Source organism: Hydra vulgaris, chromosome 11 (genome assembly GCF_038396675.1).
Source record: "Hydra vulgaris chromosome 11, alternate assembly HydraT2T_AEP".
Taxonomy (NCBI): Eukaryota; Metazoa; Cnidaria; class Hydrozoa; order Anthoathecata; family Hydridae; genus Hydra; species Hydra vulgaris.
The window spans coordinates 39,812,432-39,834,798 of record NC_088930.1 but is presented as its reverse complement, the minus strand read 5'-3'; the positions used below and the strand labels follow the sequence as shown (position 1 = coordinate 39,834,798).

Sequence of the window (22,367 nt, the reverse complement as noted above, 5' to 3'; positions counted from 1 at the left end):
TATTTCTTTTTTTTTTTTTTTGAATTTTCATGCTATATTTTTCTATACAATGTTTTTATCCGAAGATACTGTGGGCTTAGCATATGAACAGCCACAAATAGTCATTAAGACTAATCCAAAGTAGCGTCCGTTATTGACCAACATTTTTGCGTACAGAAGTACTACTCAAGCGCTGAGTTAGCGGTGGCAGGATTTGAACCCGTATCGTACAACAGTCCGGGTTTTAACTTTCCGTTTGACGCTCTAACCAACAGAGCTATCCAGCCACGTATCTTAATATGCAATACATAACATCATTGCAAAAAGAACATTGAACTCTTTCTGCTTTGCTCACCTGGCTTGCTGGCTTAAATAAAATGCTCACAGATGTTTTCTTTCTACCCCCAGTGAGGCCACAGACTACTCTATTATTACTACTCATTAGTATGTTCTAATCAAACAACTAAATGATGTGACTATTTTGATTAGAAAACTGTTTAATTAATGCTTACAATACCTTATAATGGCTATAAAATAATTTCATAATTCAGTAACATTATTAAAAAATTACTACTAATAATCGTATCACTGAAAATTTACTTTACTAAAAATTATGATAAACTGGTACATTAAGTATTTTCAAAACAACAATATATCATCATTAATAATCTTATGTTTCAAAACTATTAATATAAAGGTATAAAATTAAAAAGTTAAAATAGTACTTATGCAATATTATTTATAACATGTTGACAAATTTAATTTATTTGCAATTGCTGAAATAAAACTAAAAAACAAAAAGCATAAAATAAAATAGCAAAATTAAAAAAAAAATTAAAACTATGCAAAACTTATACAATACATATAAATTCTGCATTGCAATGCTACTTCATTTATAAATTAAAAACTTCATTTATAAATTATAAAGTTCTCATTCATTCTACAAATTACAATAATTAGTTTTCATTCATTTTTTTGAAAAATTTGTTTTTAACGTTAAGGAAAAATAGTTTTGAACTCAAAAAACATATCTACATAAAAAAAAACAAAAAAAAAGACCCTTTACTTACGATGTCTTTGTATTTTATAAAAAAAATGTTTCTTTAAATAATTTTTTTAATTTTATTTTAGCTTAATTTAAGTAAGTTATTGAAGAAAAACTATTAAAGTTATTTGATGAACATTTGAAGAACTTGTAAAACAAGACAGATAAATTGTATGTTAAATAGGAGAATGACAAAGTCTTTTAATAAATATCTCTTAAAAACACACTGTTGAGGTGATATTTATTTAAATGTTAAAGTTCAAGGTGTTAAAGTAGTTAGTTAAAAAAATACACAAAAAAAAAAAGGGGGGGGGGGATCTGCTACTTGAAGAACTTTAGGCAATTCTAATAAAGTCATATGTTAAATAAAAGAATAAAAACTCTCCTTTAATAAATAACACCTAAAAACAAACTTTTAAAATTATTTCAGTGTTTAAAATAAGAAAAAGTGTAATTTAAAAAAAAACAACAAAAAAAAACAAAAAACAAAGCAGTTTGTTTTTATGGCAAAAAAAAAACGGTTTTTTTTGCAAAAAAACAAGAACCAAAAAAACGACTCACATCTCTTTGTAGGGTAAATACGCCAATTAATGGCCATTAACCATTTACTGGCCACTTTTAAAAGCTTTTCTCATAAAAAACTATGACACAACTTGTCCTATATTATTATTTAAACTCAATGACTTCATTAAAACTTTGTAAATATCGCAATTTCAGGATAGTTCTAGAAGGTTTTAGTCACTAAAACTAAATGTTAAAAACATTATAAAAAATGTAACAATTTTACGCTTTGTTTTCTTAAATTCATACTTTAGAGTCTTTTTTATGTGCGTTGCAAGTATTTGTGCCAGTCCATTCAGGAAGGAAAAAAAAGATAAATATCTTATGTACACTTTGAAACAAAAGTATTTAGTTGATGTTTCACATATAATGTTTTAACTGAATTAGATTAATCCTGTTCTAATAAACCATTTACTGGCCGAATAATTAATCCATTTACTGGCCATGGCCAATAAATGGTATCAGGTATAAAATTTTTTAGTTTCATATTTTTATATAGGATTTTCTCACACTTAGTTATTATACATGTGTGAGAAAAGTTAAGTTAAGATATTAGCAAAATCCACATTTAAAATGAAACCATGAAACCAGTTATTTCAACAAGAATAATAAAAAAACGCATGCTATGGACTGAGAATAACATGAAACTAGCAGTACATGCAGTTGCATCAGGTATGTATCAACGGAAAGCAAGTGTATCATATAAAGTTCCGCAATCGACTCTGCAAACCATAATCTCTGGAAAGTCCAAAATAGGAGCGAAACCAGAGAAAAAGCCAATGCTAGGTGACCTTGAAGAAAAACTAATTGAATATACAGGCAATCGTGCCCAAATGGGAATCGGTTTTGGGAAAAAAACATTTATCACTTATGCTGCTAAGCTTGCTAAAAAACATAACATAAGTTTTAAAAATGGTCGACCTAGTGAAAAGTGGTGGCAACTACTTAAAAAGAGACACAGTTGTGTTAGTCTTCATTGTCCAGAAGCTACAGCTTCTATACGACACATGTGTATGGATAGGATAAAGGTTTCCAAACATTTTACTTCTTTAGAAGTTCTGATACAAAGTAAGAATTTACAGGACAAACCAGAATGTATGTGGAACATGGATGAAACCGGGATGCAACTAGAGCATAAACCTAGACGTGTTGTTTCCAGGAAAGGCTCAAAATATATTCAGAGTCGAACAAGTGGCAACAAGGAAACAATTACTGTTATATGTTGCGTAAATGCAGCTGGTCAAGTCATACCACCTGATATAATAGGGAAAGGAAAAACTGTACGAACTTTTCATGGTTTTGATACCGAAAATGCTCCAAGAGGAGCAACATGGAGTGTGTCTGAAAAGGGCTGGACAAAATAAGGTATTGCGGAGTTATGGTTTGAGAAAACATTTCTTTCAAATATTGGCTCAGCAAGACCACAGATATTAATCCTAGATGGACATGACTTACACAATTTTGTTGAAATGATTGAGCTGGCTATCGTAAACTAAATTGAAATTGTAGAGCTTCCAGCTCACACCAGCAACTGGTTGCAGCCTTGTGACAGAACAGTTTTTAAGTCACTGAAAACTGCCTATTCTGAGGAATGCCAAACAATGATGAATGACTACCCTGGTCTAGTAGTTTCGCATTCTAATTTTTGCGGTTTGTTTTCAAAAGCATGGAAATATGCTATGACTGACACAAATATACGCTGAGGATTTAGAGCTTGTGGAATTTATCTCTTTAATCCAGATGCTATTCCTAAAGAGGCATATATCCCAAACATTTTATATAGTAAAATTTCAGATGCTGTCCCAGGTCAAAATGTATGCAACATTTCAACAATAAACAACCTTCCATTATTGTCTGATCTATCAGAAAATAGCTTTGCGATTAACTCGCTGTCTTCTACCAAACCAGAAGAAGAAAATGAGTTTATTGGTTTTTTAATTCAAGACAATGCTGTGCAATATTCAAATATTGTTAAAAAACACAGCTATGCAAGAATCAAACCGGTACAAGACAATGAATTTATTGATTTTTCTGTTCAAGACAATACTCTGGGTTTGAATATTAATACTGATATATGTCTTGAAGAAGTAAAATTAATTGAATCAACATTAGATTCAAATGTTAAAAAAATTTTTTTGCAAAACATTAACAGATCTTCCATTTCCATTTGCTAATTCATCTTGTCCATCAGACAAAGATTCAGATGTTCTTACATATCCTTTTTCACAAATTAAACAAACAAACACTCAAAAAACTCTAATTTAAAGTTTTTTGTTCTGATCTCAGAGGAGGTTTATAATGCAAAGCTTGAAGATAGAGCTTCAAAGGTAGCTATTGAAAATAGAAAAGTTGAAAAACAAAAGATTTTAAAAAAAAAAAAATTTTGCAAAAAAAAAGCTAGATCGTATATCAAACTTGAAAAAATTGACCAAGGTGAAAAAAGATGATACTTTATCAAAAAAATTTTTTTAGGTATTTTTGATCATGTTAATTCATCTTAATGAGTGTATAAATAATTTAATTGTACAAGTTATCTTGATTTTATAATGTGCTTTTTATTTTTTTTTAATTTTATGATAATAAATCAATTACAATACTCTATTCAATCAAATACAGCCAACGGCCAATAAATGGTTAAGATGACCAGTATTTGGTAAAATTGTTTACCTTTAATATCTGGGTTATATATAATTTTATGTTATTTATAATCACAATAATTTTTACTTAAAATGTCAGAGCTTTTAATTTTCTAAAATTTTATATATGGTATGTAACATATACTTAAGTATTTTTCTGTAACTGGTGTTTCTTGTAAAAATGTGGCCAGTAATTAGCGTAGGTACCCTACAAGCAACAAATTTTTTGCTGACGGTAATGATAGTTTCATTTCGTTTCTGAAAATACGGCTAAAATGACCAAACTAAGGAAAGAAACAACTCTCTCACCAATTTTATCCACGTACAAACTTAATGAAATTTATAATGCAGATGAATTTGAATTGTTTTTTTTTTTGCATGCAACCTCATAAGTCACAAAATCTTCAATCTGAGGCTGGTATTGGGGAAAAGCACAGTAAAATTCATTTTACTGGGATAACCGCAGCAAATGCAGTGGGTGATAAAATTCGTTTGTAATAGGTAATCAAAATCACCTCGCTGTTTACAGTTTTTAATAAGTAATTAATTTTAATATGTTTACTCGGTTTTTAACACGCATATTTGAGGTTTTAGTTTAATATAAATCATTGATTGATATTGTAAGAAAAAAAGGTTAAACAAGACGTCAAATACCTTTGTTTGCTTATTTGGATCGTGATTTTAGGTGCACTCAAGTTTTAGAATACGAAATCGTTTGGAAGGATTTAATTGTGGTAAGGCATGTGTGCAAGGCGCTGGCGTTTGCGTACCAAATATTATTTTCAATGTATCCAATGTTGTAGTTTGTATTATACATATACAATTATAACAGGGACAACAAGTAATAAAGTAAAATTGATATCCTTCAAGGATACCAATTTTACTATGTCAAATGTTGTTCCTGTCACAGATTTTTACATGATATTGATTATAGTAAAGCAACAAACTTCTAACAACAACTTAGATAGCACAATGTGCATGCGTAGAGATAAATGTAAATATAGTTTTCTCGCAAAACACACAAAAGAAATTTATTTCATTTATCTATCTTGTCATTAAACTAACTTCCTCTTAACCTTTTTTTCTTAAAAGATCAATCAATAATTTATATAAAACTAAAAACCTCAAATATACGTATTAAAAACTGTGCATATTAAAAAAACTTGTTAAAATTAATTACTAATTAAAAACTATGCTAGCCGCAAAACACACAGTCGTCTCTAACTGTTTTTAGAGTTTACCACCATATAATTAAAATTTCATAAACTTTCTGTATTTGTATCTTTTAGTTAAAGCAGCATATTTTATTTATAGGTGCTGAGATAACAGTTAAAAATAAAAAAGGACTATACCCAACTTATATAGCCGCAACATACGGCCGTTTGCAGTGCTTGAAAACTTTTCAGTGTTTGAAACCTTTGTTTGGAAATTTCGAATTAAGGAGATTCGAATCAGAAAGATTTTGATGTAGTTACCTATTTTGACCACATTTAGGAAAAGTTTTAAAACTTATTTTGGCACCTTAACTTGTTTTTTTACTGTATTTATTTATAACTGTTATATGTTCATTAAAACTAAATTAAAAGAACGTTTGGTAAAAATAACAAAACAGTACAATGTATCCGATTCGAATCTACTTAATTCGAAAACTTTCATAATTCGAATAAATGCGCAGTCACCGTAAAAATTCCTTTAAAAACTCTTACGTTTACCTTTCTATAATTTGAATCACAATATTTCATGTGGATTTTTCAGAGCCACTAATAAGATTCTCTTTGTAAATAGAACTTTCATAATTTTGACGAGTAAAATGCTTATTAAACCATTGAACTCTTTTTTCAAATTTAGAATATTTTGAGATTTCAAGAAAAGATTAGCGTCAATTATTTTTTTGTTTTGTTTTGTTTAAAAAACAAACATGGCATCTAAGGAAGATCAAACAAAATAGCTCTGATGGAGTTGGAAAGAGAAAAAATAAATTAAGAGGTTTCGACTATTTTTTGATATTCCACAAAACACTTTTTCCACCTAGAAAATAATATATTTGTCGCTTTTTTTCAAGGAAATTTGGCAAAACGGGTAGATAATATTACATATTATCAATCAATTAAGTCAATAAAATCGAAAATAAAAAGTTCAAACGAATGAGAGCTAAAATATCTCAATTAGTAGTTTGCTGGTGAAAGAAAAAGATTTATATTTTGCGAAGGAATTTAGTTTTGAAAATTTTCTAGCTTTTGATTGGCTAGATAATTTTAAGAAAAAGTAATTTTTTATTTTAACCTTAATCTTTCTTTTTAACTGGTTTTATATGATTATTTCACAGCGTTTTTCTATTCGTTACTTTGATCTAAATATTTGGAAAAATTCAATTTTTTATAATTCGAAAATTTTCTGTTTTTAAATTAAAAAATTAGGTTATTCTTGATACATTGAATATTTAATTTGTTTTCAATAAATATATTATATATTTATAAATAATTATACTCGACACAAACTTTTTTCATTTGAAAATTTCATTCAATAAAACGATTATCGTTGATGCGTTACTTGACTACAATTTTTAAAAGTTATTTGTTAGTAATAATAAAATGCTAATCCAAAAATAAAGTTAATTTTGACATGCAGACTTTTATTTCATTTTTTTCTCTAAAAATGATGCCGAGGACTTTTAAAAACACATGACATTAAAAGTTCATTCATCCATTCAAAAATTCCATTCATTAAATTTAATCTAAAATAAAAAACGGCATCAAGAAATTCTTTTCGTACGCATATTGACTATCCTAGTTCAGTGAGATTTGCTTTGAAAAACATGTTATTATTCACGTATTCCCTTCTCACAATTCTCAAATGTATGAAAAATATAATATTTATAAATAAAGATTTATAAAAAATATAGCCATAACTATTCGGATAAACTATTTGCGAGGAAGTGGGACAGTTTCTCTAACTTTTTTTTTCAGTGTTTTTATACTGTTATAAAACATGGTAAATTATTAAAAAGCTTTAGTTGTGTGTTTTAGTTGAAGTTGTGAATACTATATTCCCCTTCCCACTGCGCTTATCTCAGCCAAGACTTAGTTTTGTAAATCTTAGTTTCTAACTATAAAAAATCTTTTTTAAACTTTATTTAACGCATTATTTTTGAATTTGACTCATCTTATCAAATGAAAAATAATTATTCTTTCATGAATTGTTTAATTTCTATTAAGGGCAACGTTAAAAACGAAATTGCTTTTCGAGATTTTATTGTGTGTTTTTTGTTTGTTTGTTTTTTGTTTGTTTGTTTTTTTGAAAAAAAAGCCAGAAATTATATAATTATCTTTAAAATAGCCCGATGTAACTTATTCGTATCATTTGTAACATATTCTTGGATTATTTAGTTATATATAGAAAATAGCCAAGCTATTTTATTATAATAAATATACAAATATTTTTCTATCATTTATACTTATATAGTTTTTGGATCAAATTTTTAAGTGTTCCAGTATAAACTGCTTTTCAATATGACGTAACTGCTTTGTTATGCGCACGTGTGATTTGGGTCATATGCCAAAAAAAACTTCAGCCTGCTTACTCAAAAAGAGTTTGAAATTTGATGTCGAAGCAAACGGGTCATGTTTTTGGGCAGTGACTCTTTGGAAACAATTTGTAAGTTTGCAAACAAAAACAAAACGTTTCTTTGCTGACAATGACATTTTAAGAATTAGTATAAGCCAAACTGACCAACTATTTGAAAGAATGAAAACAAAAAGTAAACCGCAACAAATAGAAGTTGTGAAAATTAAATCTTGAAAAAAAAATTCTAAACAAAAAAATAATCCATTATTAAATATACGTTAGTAAATATGATACGCATAATAGAAACATAATCAATATTGGTCATAAATCATAATAGTTTTTGTCAAACGTCCGCTTAAATGGTAAAACGCCATATAGCTATTAATTCCTAGATATTTGCTCAAATAAACGGACAAACATTTTTTATTAAAGTAAAATGAGTAAGAATATTTTTTTTATACTTTTTTTTTTTAATTTTTATCTTTCTATTGTGTTTATATTTTTTACATTTCTTCTTCATTTTTCAAGCAATCCAGTAGTATTTAGAGGTCTATGATTTCAAAAAAAAACATAATAAACTTGGTTGTCAACATGTTTTTTACGTTTTTTAGCCAACATTCACCTTTTTATCATTATTTATCACGGCATATTCAGAAATCCTTCACACTAACATATTCATAATACTTTCTCTTTCCAACTGTTATAATTTTTATTATTGATACATTAAATCTTTTTTTTTTTCGCCTTTAAATGACTTAATTGATATAAACTGAAATGATATTCATGAATAATGATACTAACAAACATATATGTAGCAAACAAACATGTATCTTGTAAATCTCAATCTAAACAAATTTTTTATTTGAAAATTAAAAAAAATTGTAAACTTTATGAAAACTTTTTAAAAATATTTTCAATAAAAAGTTATAAAAATTCATAAAAGTTATAAAAGTTCAAAAAAAGTCAAAAAAAAGTCATAAAAACTTTGTTATCGCGAATTTAATGATGATAATTACAATACTAGTTGTTGATGATAAATTAATGATGATAATTATAATACTAGTTGTTGATGATAAATATAAACGATTTTTTCTTTTAACGAATAGTATGTGAGTAAAGCCTATTGTCATTTATTTTTTATCACATTTGTTCTTTTAATATTTAAGAACTAATAAACTCAATAAAGTCGTTAAACTTGTTAACGCATTAGTACCATAGTATATATATATATATATATATATTTATATATATATGTATATATATATATATATATATATATATATATATATATATATATATATATATATATATATATATATATATATATATTTTTGGGGGGCTTTTTTGTTCCCAAGCTCCAATCATCGCAATTTTTTGCAAAGCATCCTTATTTGACTTAAGTATAAACATATAAATGTTTGGAGTTTGCTCAATGTCTAGAAGTTTGCTATCTCAAAGACCAAAAATGCTTAAGGCACCCCTATATATATATATATATATATATATATATATATATATATATATATATATATATATATATATATATATATATATATATATATATATATATATATATATATATATATATATATATATATATATATATATATATATATATATATATATATATATATATATATATATAAAAATTAGTAGAAAATCATTAACAAATTGTTTTATTTTACTCAGTGTTTTATCAATCAAGACTTATCAGAAATGTATTTAGTATGCAAAAATATTACTAGTGCAACAAATACTGTGTACATTTAAAATAATATCTATACGCTTAAGTACTAACTCAACTTAAGCGCACGTGATACGGTCATGACAAATTTTTAAAATAAGTTAAATGGGCGGTAGAGGGAATAGTAAGATATAACTGCCATTGTCCCGGTTTTTACGAAGTAGGGCGCAACGCTAAACCACTTAAAAGCAGAAATTTTTATTGCGATTTCCTAAGGAAAAAATTCGGGACAATAACAACTATTTAGTAGGAATGAATTATCTGGTTATAGTTTTTTCATTAAAAAAAACACTAAGTTACACAACACATTATTAATTACACAAAAAAGTAATAACTAAATTTACGGTAATAAACTGCTTGCTCGTCTAATCGACATGTTTTACTTAAGAGACATTACTTTGGATTTTAATATTACTTTTTTTTAGTTTTGCGTAGTGAAACTATAATTTTAATCAAAGTTCTGAGTTTTTGATGATTTCGCATTTTTTGATAGGTTGTTGATAATAAAATATGTTTAGGTTTTCAAATTAAAACAACAACAAAAGATATTATATGGTTTAAGAAAAAATACATGATCATTTTTTTATATATACTACTTCCATTTTTTTTTTTTTTTTTTTAAGTAAGAAAAGCCAATTTAAAAAACAGTTTTAAAGTCTAGTCTACAATAAAATTTAAAATTAACAAAGAAAAATAAATAAATATATAAACTTTTTACTTTTTAAATTAGGAATCTATCAAAAAAATCTAATAAAATAACCAAACAATAATTTGTTTATAAGATCAAGAACGATTTAATGCCAGCGTTATTTGCTGTAGGTTTAACAACTATAACAAAATCTATTTACTGGAGTCAGAACTAAACTTGGCTCCGAATTGTCTACGCTTATATAAAAATGGATCTTCTTATCACCTCAATAAAGCAGGCTTACAAACATAAATTGACATGCTTTCCCTGCCAGGGATCAAGACTGTTTATCAACTTTTTTTTAAACTTAAAAAGTAGACATTTTAAATGAGTTAAATATTATAATACTAAAAACACAAACTTTTAATAAGTTGGTAAGATTCTTACGCCACACTTAAAAGTATCTACTTCACTGATTGAAGTATAACTTATAAATTTAATAATTATAAACAATATTTGTAATTTATGATAATACAGTATAATTGTGTTGTTTTTATTCACGGCTTTTAACAAGAATATATAAATTTTCACATAATATTTTAATTATACAATTTATGTAAGGGTATTGTTGGTAAAAAATATTTTTGTTTCTTTTACTACTGTTTGAAATTTTTATTGATTAATTATAATTTAAAGAATGCGAAAAAAAATAAAGATAAATTTTTATAAAAGAAAAATTTATTGCGCAACCTCAAGCAGTTAAAATTATATGCTGTTGGCTGCCGACTACAATATATCTTAATTTTCCGTGGGTAGATATGTCAATTATTTGTTTTTTTAACTTTATCTTACTAATTTTTATTTTTTACCAAAACTTTAATAAAATTAAAACGTTAATTAGTAGAGACTAACGTTGCTTGATTGTATATGTTTTTATACTTATATGTGTCACGGTGTTAAAGTAATCATTAGTTTTTGTTGTTGTTAGTTTTGAAAGGATCTAGTATATTTTTTGTTTGCTTACGTCAGATGTAGATCGTATCAAATTTTAATAATATTGAAAGTTCTCATTTAATTTTTATTTTTTAGGGCGCGCAGAAACTTTTCTGTTTACGCCCCAGAAAAGGGAAATAAAACTTTTGTTGTACTAATTAGTTAATAAATTAGCTTGTTTAATATACTTAATATATAAATACTACTACAAAGCTGTCTATAAATATCTAACAGGAGCAGATCCATTAAGCCCCCCCCCCCCCCCTTTTCCGCCCTCTTAAATGTTTTAGAAAGAATTTTTTTTGTAAACTTACATATTTAACACAGCATGTTGTTTGAAAACGGAAGTTACATAGGAAGGTTGTTTAGAAATTATATGAATAAAGTTGTGTGGTGCAAATTTTAAACCGGACTGTCAAGAAAACATTTACCTACTATTACCAGCTATTTCAAAAAAATTTGATTTTTAGCTAGATGGTCTAGTTCCTTTTCTATATAGTTCCCTTTGCTAGATAGTCTTGATCCACCAAATCAAAAAAGCCTAAAAGTAGCACCCTCTAAGTTAATGGTCTAGATCCGCACCTGTTATCTACTACATAGCTGATAATGAGGTATAACCAGTTTTAGAGTTTATACAATTTTCATGAAAATATGCAAATGTGTAATAATCTGTTTTTGTTATAAATTAATCATAATTAATCATAATTGTACTAATAATAACTCATTTTAATAATACCTTTTTGTAAAAAAGCAAAACAAAATAAGATTAAAAACTATAATACTTTTGGTTTTTACAATAACTTTTGAACATTTTATTCTACTTGGCATGTGGATATCGTTTGTTTGTTTTTTTAATTTTGATTTTTTTTTTAAATATATAATAAAACAATAATTTGAATAAATTGAAAAAAGGGGCAGGTACAAGAAATTTTGAGGGTAAATAAGAAAAAATTTCACCCTCCGCCCTTTTTATAAGTTTCAAACCCCTTTTTGGCGGATTGAGTGTGTTTTATAAAAATGTTTCAATAAATTTTTAAAAAACATCACTTTTAAAATCGCTAATATATTAATAATAATAAGTTACCACAGCTTTTGTATTGTTAGACAAAAAGTTGAAGTTTCGCTGAAAAAGATCATTTAGTTACTAGCTCTTAAAAAAAAAAAGCAAATCCCAGCTAGTTCAAATAAATTATAGTTGATTTTTTTCTAAAAAACGAAGCTATATATTGTCCACAACTACGCTGCAAGAGGAATAGTTTTAGACGACATTGGAGCAATTTAGGAAATATAATGAAAAGACCAGAAACGTTTCTTAAAATTTCATTTTTTTATTGAGTCATTATAAATATAATTAAGTAGTTATAGTAATTAATAATTAATTACATAATTAAGTAGTTAAATTTAAACAACTGTTGAACTAATACCAATAAAATAATTATTTTCTGAAAGATCTCAAACCATTAAATAGTATTCAGGTGTACTACATTCGAACAAACTGAAATGAAAAAGCTATCCAATCATGTATCAATCTTATAAATACAAAAATATTAGGTTTAAAAAATAACATAGTAAAGAGTGTGAACGTAAAATGGAATAAAGTTTGAATAAAAGTTTTCTTGTAACCCAATTGAAAAAACTAGAGTTTATAACATTTAACCAAGTTTGAATGTGGAAATAGAATACTTGGTAGAAAAGTTATCATTTTTTTATTATTTCTAAGCATTTTTATTTTGTAGGCCAATGTATTTTTGGAGAATCCATTTACACCGGCAGCTTCGTTTAGTTTCATTGTTTTATTAAAAACATGTTTTACTGCAATTTTTAAATTTTTCACGTTTATATATCTTTCACATTTCTTTTTATAGTTGCGCACTACTTTCAAACTTTGTTTAATTTTTTAATTTTTAACAACATAATTTACCAATAAGATTGTTAAGAGACGTGTACGTCCCAATAAGATTGTTAAGAGACGAGTACGTCCCGATGTGCCCCATGAAAATTGTCCACGGCTACCTCACCCTTGATTTCAGAATATACTCCGCAAAATTTTTGTGAAAATATTATGTCTTGTAATGAAACTTTTTGTTTATATTGTAGGACATATTCCTTTCACTAAAAAATATAAAAAATAAATTCCTTGGAGAAGTAATTACCTCAGTAAATCCTTACGTTTAAAAATTAAAGTATTTTAAACTATCAAAAATCATAATCGTTTGTAAAAAAGCTAATCATTTTCCTGACAAAAATCCTGTGACGGTTACGTGCGATTAATTACTTACGATTAATATATTTAACCTGGTTGAAAAGTTAGTGTATTTTAAAATTTTTACATTGTCCTTTATTTTAATGTTTTCAAATCAATCAAAATTTGTTTCTTGTAATGCTTTAATAATAGTATATTGTAATAGTAAATTTGTTGCAAGTAAATTTTTAGTGAAAGTAGTAATTTTGAAATTTAACCAGTTTGCTTTTAATAGGCGAAGCTCATTTAATAAAGCCTTTGATTCGGCAATAATAAGTAAGCCTAATAAAGGCTTTGGTAAAGAATTCGGTAAGTTTATTATACAAAAGTTACTAAAGCATATGATGTGGTTTTTCCAAACAATAGTACAAGAACACTAAAATTCATGCAATAATTTTTAAAGACACTAAAGATTAGAAAGTATAAACTTTAGGCTTTATAACAAGCAAAAGTTTTATTATCGAACCTTGTGTTTATTTCGGTACTCAAATAGTCTTGCAAAGAAACAGTGATAATCAATTTAAAACAATTTAAAATGGATACAGAAGAAGTAATAGCTCTTTTTTTGCAATAAATGCAATTCTTGGCTTTTCTATGTAACATTTATTTTGTGCGCAATTTTTAGGCTTGTTCATTGCATATTTGAATGTATTGATCAACAACATTTTTAAGTAAAGAGACAGCATCTTTTATTGCCTGAATAATATTTAAACCAATAAAAAAATATAATTTCTTCCCAGTGGCATTGGACATCCTAACACGTCTTACAGACGCCCATTTCACGTCCGTTGTCCATTCGGACGTCTTAGGACGTCCAATACCTATTGGGCGTTGGAAGTACTAAGACAACCGCGTAGTTAAAAGAGCTATATAAAAAACATTTCTTGTTATACACAATGCGGCAATAAAATCAAAACTTAATAATAACTTCAGGCGAAAAGAAGCAGCAGTAGAGGTACTCAGGTCATTTTGTGATGTATATGTAACAATGCAACATGAATTTAATGCATTGAAAATTTATTTTAAGCAATTTGAAGAGCCGCTTAACCTCTCTTTGACAGTCCGAAGTTGACAAAAAGAAAAACCTTTTAACAAATAATTTAAAGGATCTGATTGAAAAAGCTACAAAATTTTTTTCAACTACAAAATTTAATACTATTTACTTATTTATGCAAAGATATCTAAAAAGAATTTTCTTCAAGCATAATATAAAGAAGAAAGATAATTTATACGAGAAAAAAAAAGGATACAATATAGGGTAGATGAGGGTAATATGAGTACCTTGGTAATATGAGCATACATACTTAAAGATTTCTTAGATGTAAGCAGCGAAATTAAAGTTGCTTTGTATTTTTTGAATCGACTTTATGTGGTAATACCAGGAATTAGTACAATTAGCGTAAATTCATATGCAGTAATTAACGGCTATCATCTAATAAAAACGCTATTAAATATTTTGCTTTGTTAAAATAATACATCACGCATGAATAAATCTGTGGCGCGAAATTTTGGTGCTAAAATAAAGATAAAAAATTTTTCATAAAGAAAAATATGTTAGCTAAAAGTCCAATCCATTTTTGTTTGAAGAAAAATGCATAGAAACATTTAGTTTTGACTGTATTTAAAGATGCCATTTTTGTGTAATATGAGCATGCTCAAATTAACCAGTATTTTTCATTGAAATTACCAAGTTAAAGTCCTAAAATAGCAGTGGTTTTAATTGCTTTCTGAATAAAAACAAAACGTAGTAAAAAATTTTAATATTTTAATATTACTAAAGATTTTTCTGTAATTTAAATTCAAAAAATTTGAGTTTTTATTATTAAAAGGTTTGAGTTAATAAAATTGAAAAAATAACGAACTGATTATTTTTACAGAAAACATAGCACAAACATAGCACAAACATAGCAGTTGTGTTTCAATTAAAAGTGGCTTAAAATTTAATCTTTTAATGATAAGATTTGTTAACAATGAATCATTATATTCTAAAAATTAGTTCTAACTGTTAGGTTGGTATTTTTTTACTTAATTAATGTTATTTTTTTGAGCTATTTTAAAATGCTCATATTACCAAAAGGTCTGGGTAATACGAGCACTTTTGCTACTATTTTAAAACCTTTGTGTTTTTTAAAAAAAATTTTGGGTGCACAAATATCTAAGTGGATCATGAGTAGGGATCCCTAAAAATTTTTCATTTGCAAAATTGTGGATCCAGCATAATTATTTTTGAAAACATTTTAATTTTCGCCTAAGGTGCTCATATTACCCTAGTCTACCCTAATCATTTTAGTTAAGCATAAAAATTTCTAATGCCACTCTTAGCTTTAAAAACTAATCATTTGTTCATAGTTACACAAATATACATTTTTATTCTTGTTATGCAAAAATAAACTGTTACTTTGTGATTTACCGACTGATTTCCATGTAATAAATTTTTAATAATTTACTCTATCATGTTTTAGGTTTCGAAGAATGTATTCGAAATGGGGATCTCATTGAATTAAAAAAGTTGTTGCAAACTAATGTAAATGCATTGAACGTGGCCTCTGGAGACCTCTTGAACACACCATTACACACTGCAGCAAGAAAAGGATATTTTGAAGCAGTTCGTTTACTATTAGACGCTGGTAATTTCTTATAATTTTAAAACATATAAGTTAAAATTAGTTAAAATTTCATGTTTCGATGTAAGATTATTTTATCAATATTTTCACGTTTGTTATCGCACAATTCTGTAGTTTTTTGCAAGAAACACAACGAGAATTTTATTTCATTTAATTTACATTTAGTATAATTTATTTAACTTTCACTTAACCTTTTTGTTTTTTACAAAATCAATCAATGATTTATATTAAGGTGAATTTCCACTCATCCGTTTTTCTACGGGAACGGGAAAGGGTATGGAAAAATAACCACGTGAGCATGCGCAGGTAAAAAGATAAAAGATAAAAGTTTTTATTTGTCTTTAGGCAAATAAAAACTTTTATCACGCATGCTCGCGTGACTATTTTTTCATTTTGTTTCCCATTACCGTTGAAAAACGGATGAGTGGAAACTCGCCTTTAAACTAAAAACCTCAACTATACCTATTAAAAACCGTATAAACATATTAAAATTAATTACTAATTAAAAGCTATCCTAGTCGCAAAATGCATAATCGTCACTAACTGTTTTTAGAGTTTACCTCCATATAATAAACGTCTTCACAGTTTATTATATGGAGGTAAACTCTAAAAACAGCGCGCGTATTTAATAGTACGTCGTGGTTCTTCATGCGCAGAATCGCATAAAAACAAGTAAATACGCTATAAATTAAGATAGTAACCTTCAAAGAAAAGTTTACTTAGGATTTCTTTCGTTTTTTCATAAAAAAGATTTAGCTTTATTTAAAATTATTTTAACGATTATAAGTCTAATATCTGTTTCTATGTTTTTGTTATATAATATTTGTAATACTATATAACAAAATTATATAATTATTTGTAATATTGAGAAATAAAAATGAGTTTTGGGGGGAAAAAAAATCAAAATGGATATATATTATTATGAGGCATCTTACAGGATAAGGGACCAAGTCTTAGAAATGGAGTTATTAGCACTACTGTATAATAGAAAGAAAAATGATCAAAAAGAAAAAAAATTTAACTTAATATCTTTATTTTTGACCAAGTTATAGCTGTTTGTGCAAGACAACGACCGGAATAGCGTTTTTAAGAAAATTAAAGTTGAAAGTTCGCATAATTTAAAAATGTTATAAATTCAGTTTGATGTAGAAGTTAGTTAGTGGTTATTTTCTGTTTTTAAATGCATAGTACAATTTAGATTACAGGTACAAATTTTCACATTAAATAAATTTCAGTAACTCTTTAATAATAAAAAAATAGAAACATAACTGAAAAATCAAAAAGGTACCAACTCTTAACTAAATACAAAATTTTGTGTCTGGTTTTCGTTTGGGGCAAACTGGAACTGTTTTTAGCATTTTATTTATATGTGCAACTTGTTTGCAGTAAGAACATGTGGACAGCTTTCTTTTAACCGGAGGAAAACCCATCGAAAAATTTAGATTGCAAGCCGTTTCTTGAACTGTTTTGTGAACATTTGCTACTCTGACCTAGAAATAAAAAATAATTTAAGATAATTAGTGATGTTTTCATTGTTCAAAACCTAAATATTAAGTTAAATATATCCGTATTTTAATTCTCGTAATGATGGTAGGTTAAAAAAATAAAAAACCTGGGCAAACGTTATCCTGTCAACTTGTGGCTTTGGACAAATTATATCTTTCCCGCGTTCTGGGACAAAAATTCGGATAATATTGTAGAGATACCATTGTCTTTCTGGTGAGAGAATTTTAGATTGTAATATTTATGGCGTGGTAATTTTTGAGATGAGTTGGTGTTGCCATATTTGGAATTCTACCTCCGCACTGTCCGAATCAATCTTACAAGTAATCATTCCAGTTTTATCAAATTGAAATGTGAAAGAGTGCAATTGCCTAATATTAGGAATCGTTTTAAAATTAGGTGAAAGCTGTTCTTGCCAATCATATGTTGGAACAAAAATTGAACCATTCTCGAACAACAATGTCATTTTAAATCGTCAGTTCATCCTGTGAAGTTGACGCCAAAGGTGCATTTTTTCTAATTGGTTCTTCGTGCAAAGTCGAGGTTAAAGGTTGATTCTCATCTATCGCCGCTTCATCGTCGCTAGATGCTTGGTTATCAGATGAATCAGACATTAAAAAATTATCATCGAAACCATTTTCATCTTTATATTCAAAGAATTCGTGCAGGGCATCAATATTAAACAAGTCATTAAAATTAAAATTAAAGTTTAATTTTATCTGAACTTTTTTCTACATCTAACGTGAGTCGGCTCTTATCGTTGATTTGAAATACTAGCAGAAATTTCGCAACAAATATTTGTTTATTTGTTATAATTTAATTGGTGTGTATAAACATGCACTTCTATTTAAATACAATAATAATTATTGTTGGTACTACAATTAAAAACATAACAAAAAATTTAATAAAATATTTGGTCACCATACTCGGTTTAAAGGGTTAATAAATAACATACAAATAAGTTATATTCTGTCATGCACTTCTATTTAAATACAAAAAAACCTCAATACATAGTTACATTTACGAATTAAGCGGGCTTATTAGGTCAGCATTTGAAATCAATTTGTTTCTAAAGTAACACCTGTTAAAAGGAATTCAATTAAGAAAAGCATTTTTAAAATTATTTTTTTATTTAATCTAATAATTGTTATATCATTCAATAATAATTATTGTTGGTACTACAATTAAAAACATAACAAAAAATTTAATAAAATATTTGGTCACCATACTCGGTTTAAAGGGTTTATAAATAACATACAAATAAGTTATATTCTCAATAACTTCTTAGGATTTTCAACGATTATTGATCAAAAATAAAAAGTATTATATACCGGCACGCTAAAACGTTAATAACACAGCATAAAAAAATAATTAACAAGGAGTTCTTTACTTCAAGAGGAGAGAACATTATCAAAACAGTTCTGATGAAGAGTTGGTACCTTTTCCACATTAAAAAAAAATTCTTTTTTGCAACTACCAAAAAAAGTTTTTCACAAAAAAACCTCTAGTATGTATTGTAATATGATAACACTATAAAAAAAACAATAATCTCGTTTTTTGAATTTTTTGACCTGACTAACTATTATGTCAAATATCTCTAGAAAACTAACTAGAAACTAAGACTTGGTACCTTTTCCTGTGAGGCGCCTCATATATATATATATATATATATATATATATATATATATATATATATATATATATATATATATATATATATATATATATATATATATATATATATATATATATATATATATATATATATATACAATATATATATATATATATATATATATATATATATATATATATATATATATATATATATATATATATATATATATATATATCTACAACTACATATAAAATATATCTACAACTACAACTACATATAAAATATATCTACAACTACATATAAAATATATATATATATATATATATATATATATATATATATATATATATATATATATATCTACAACTACATATATCTGTGTATTTAATAATATAATAATTTAATAATTTAATAACAAATATATCTGTGCATTTACTTTTTTTCACGCGATTCTGCGCAAAAGGAACCATGACGCGTGATTAAATTTGCGCGCGCACAAAATTATCGAAACTGTGAAGAGGTCTATTACAATTTCTTAAACTTTCTGTAGTTGTATTTTTAGTTAAAGTAGCATTGCTTTTTTATAGGTGCTGAGGCAACAGTTAAAAATAAAAAAGGACTATATCCAACTCATATAGCTGCAACATACGGACGTTTGCAGTGTTTGAAAACTTTGTTAGAAAAAGAGCCAAAATTGATAAATACTTTAGATAAAAGTGGAAACAGTTTACTGCATATTGCAGCGTCTAAAGATCATTTTGATATCGTACAATATCTTGTAAGTAAAAACATTGATGTCAAAATAAAAAATAAAGATGGAAACTATGCATGCCACAATGCTGCTATATGGAAGCGAGAAGATATACTCAAGTATCTTGTTAATTTAAATGAAACTCCAATTAATGACTCAAACAACAAGGGTGAAACTTTGCTTCATATTGCATCATCAAAAGGTTGTTTGTTAATGGTTCAATTTCTATTGTATAAAGGTGCGTCCGCATCTCTTAAAAATCGAAATGGAAAAACAGCAGTTCAAGAAGCTGCAAATAATGAAGTTCAAAATTGTTTTCTGTATTTCAATCGCTATTTATCAATAAGAAAATGGTAAGTAAGTATAATTTAACAACGGGTATTTGAGTTTAGACTAAATATTTTTAAAAACCACACTTCAAACTAGATTCTTAACTTTTTTTTTGAGAATAAAACTTAAGGGAATTATAGCATTAAGTAAGTATTACCGCAAAGTTTTAAGAATTAGTACTTTAGGAAATCCCATAGTTGAACTCTCGTAAATTTTCATAGCAGTTAACTAACAACAAGTTGTTAAAATAGAAAGCCTCGTTTATATTGTTGCAGGAATTTGGAACTTAGGGGAAGACGAGGCTACATGGCGAAGGTATTGAAAGCCCTGAGTTATTGCAAAACTATTAGTCATTATGCAATAATACTTTGTCAGTATGTTTATGTTATTACAATAATTTATTGCTTGCACGAATTTTCAGTTTGCAAGTAGATAAATAGAAAGTAGAAAAAATAAAAATTAGAATAAAAAGTTGATAAACTAGTCATATTTTCTAGCGCAAGATGACTTATTATGTAATTTCTGCCTCCAATTTTATAAAACTTTAAAAACTACTAACTATTCTAAATAAAGTAACACAAAATAAATACAAGTCACAAAAAAATATTTCTAAAAGAGCCCGAAGGACACCATTCATTATAAATAACCAAAACTGAGGTTGTTTTTTTTAAGCGCTAAAATTGCGTTAACCGCATTTATAAAAACCAATTGGTGTTTTAAAATACAAGATATAAATACATTTCGCCCATTTTCAAGTTTTTTTGTTGAGTTGTTAAATGAAAAGCCATCTTGCCCCGTTTTCCCCTATTATTGTTTTGAATATTTCTGTAATTTAGGTAATAAAATTTAGTATAACAAACACATGTGATTTCTAATCTCCTTATTATATAAAATAAAATGTTTTTTGGCCCACAATTTTTATTGAGAAACTATTGGTGTAGGTTGTTTGCACTAATATATTTAATTTTTATTCAACTAAAGTTTGAAATGCGACGATACTGTTGCTGCTATATTAGCCAAAAGAAGGTATGAAAATGAAAACACTACATTACACATTGTATCCATGTTTGAAAACAATCAGAAAGAAATTCGACAATTAGTTCGAAGTGGTTCCGATGTCAATGCACTAAACTTGTTCAATCAAAGTCCTCTTCATTTGGCTATTATTTCAACTCATATTTCTAATGCGGAAATGTTAGTGTGTGTTGGGGCAAATGTTAACGAAAGAGATAAAGAAAACGGAAAAACTTTGCTGCATTTAATTGCCCAACATAACATTGTAAAATGTTTACCCTTATTTCTAAAATCTAAAGTATCTTTTAACCAAGTTGATAAAAATGGCGAAACCCCTTTAATGTACGCAGCTAAGTACTGCTCACGTGACGTTCTTCTATTTTTATTAAAAAATAATGCAGATCCAATGATTGAAGATATTAAACAGAACAATGTTTTGCATCATGCAAACATGAATGTGATCATTCTTGATGATATATTAAAATATTGTCCGAGACTTATTGATAATCCAGATGCTTCTGGAAACACAATTTTAATGAACGCTGTAGCTGATAACAATGTCAAAGCGATATGTTTATTAATCAGCCATGGTGCTGATCGCTATAAAAAAAATACTTCTGGAAAAAGTGCATACGCTCTGGCCATCAACTCAAAAAATAATGATGTTATATTAGCTATTGAAAATAACTAGAAACCTGTATTTTAATCTTATGATTGTATTTTTTTAAATTTTGCTTCATTTATTTAAGTGTTTATATCTTTTTACTTTTTATTTTATTTTGATTTCAGAATATTTAAAGTTACTTTGTTAATGCATATTTTAAACAAAGTTTGTGTACTTTATAGCTGTTACTGTCCTGGCTTTTACGTAGGAAAGCACAACACTTAAACTATTTAAAACTAAAGTTTTCATCGCGTTCTTCTACGGAAAACCGGGACAATGACAACCATAGCGTTATTTATGCACACGCCTAATGTATTTGTGTGTGCATTCATTTATGTATAGGTGTTTTCTCGCATTTATGTATATGTTTACTTGCACATTTATGTATATGTGTACCTGCGCAAACAGTTTTTATAGTTTAAATTAAAGTTATTTTTATACTACTTTTTTTTTTAAGTTTTATTTTTTAAT

The 22,367-nt window shown here is 26.9% G+C and overlaps 1 protein-coding gene across 1 annotated transcript; it reads left to right on the top strand.

The window, feature by feature from the left end:
• The first annotated feature begins 7,915 nt into the window (after positions 1-7,915).
• Positions 7,916-22,061, top strand: LOC100215811 (serine/threonine-protein phosphatase 6 regulatory ankyrin repeat subunit C). Its single transcript, XM_065811055.1, has 4 exons — positions 7,916-8,225; positions 15,855-16,019; positions 19,725-20,241; positions 21,200-22,061. The coding sequence occupies exons 1-4, from the start codon at positions 8,222-8,224 to the stop codon at positions 21,921-21,923; spliced, it is 1,410 nt and encodes a 469-aa protein (XP_065667127.1). The 5' UTR covers positions 7,916-8,221; the 3' UTR covers positions 21,924-22,061.
• Positions 22,062-22,367: the final 306 nt, after the last annotated feature.

Excerpts from the sequence above, each read along its gene's own strand:
- LOC100215811 (XM_065811055.1), top strand. Across the intron at positions 16,020-19,724 it reads TCGTTTACTATTAGACGCTG|GTGCTGAGGCAACAGTTAAA; the intron begins GTAATTTCTTAT and ends GCTTTTTTATAG. Across the intron at positions 20,242-21,199 it reads TATTTATCAATAAGAAAATG|TTTGAAATGCGACGATACTG; the intron begins GTAAGTAAGTAT and ends ATTCAACTAAAG.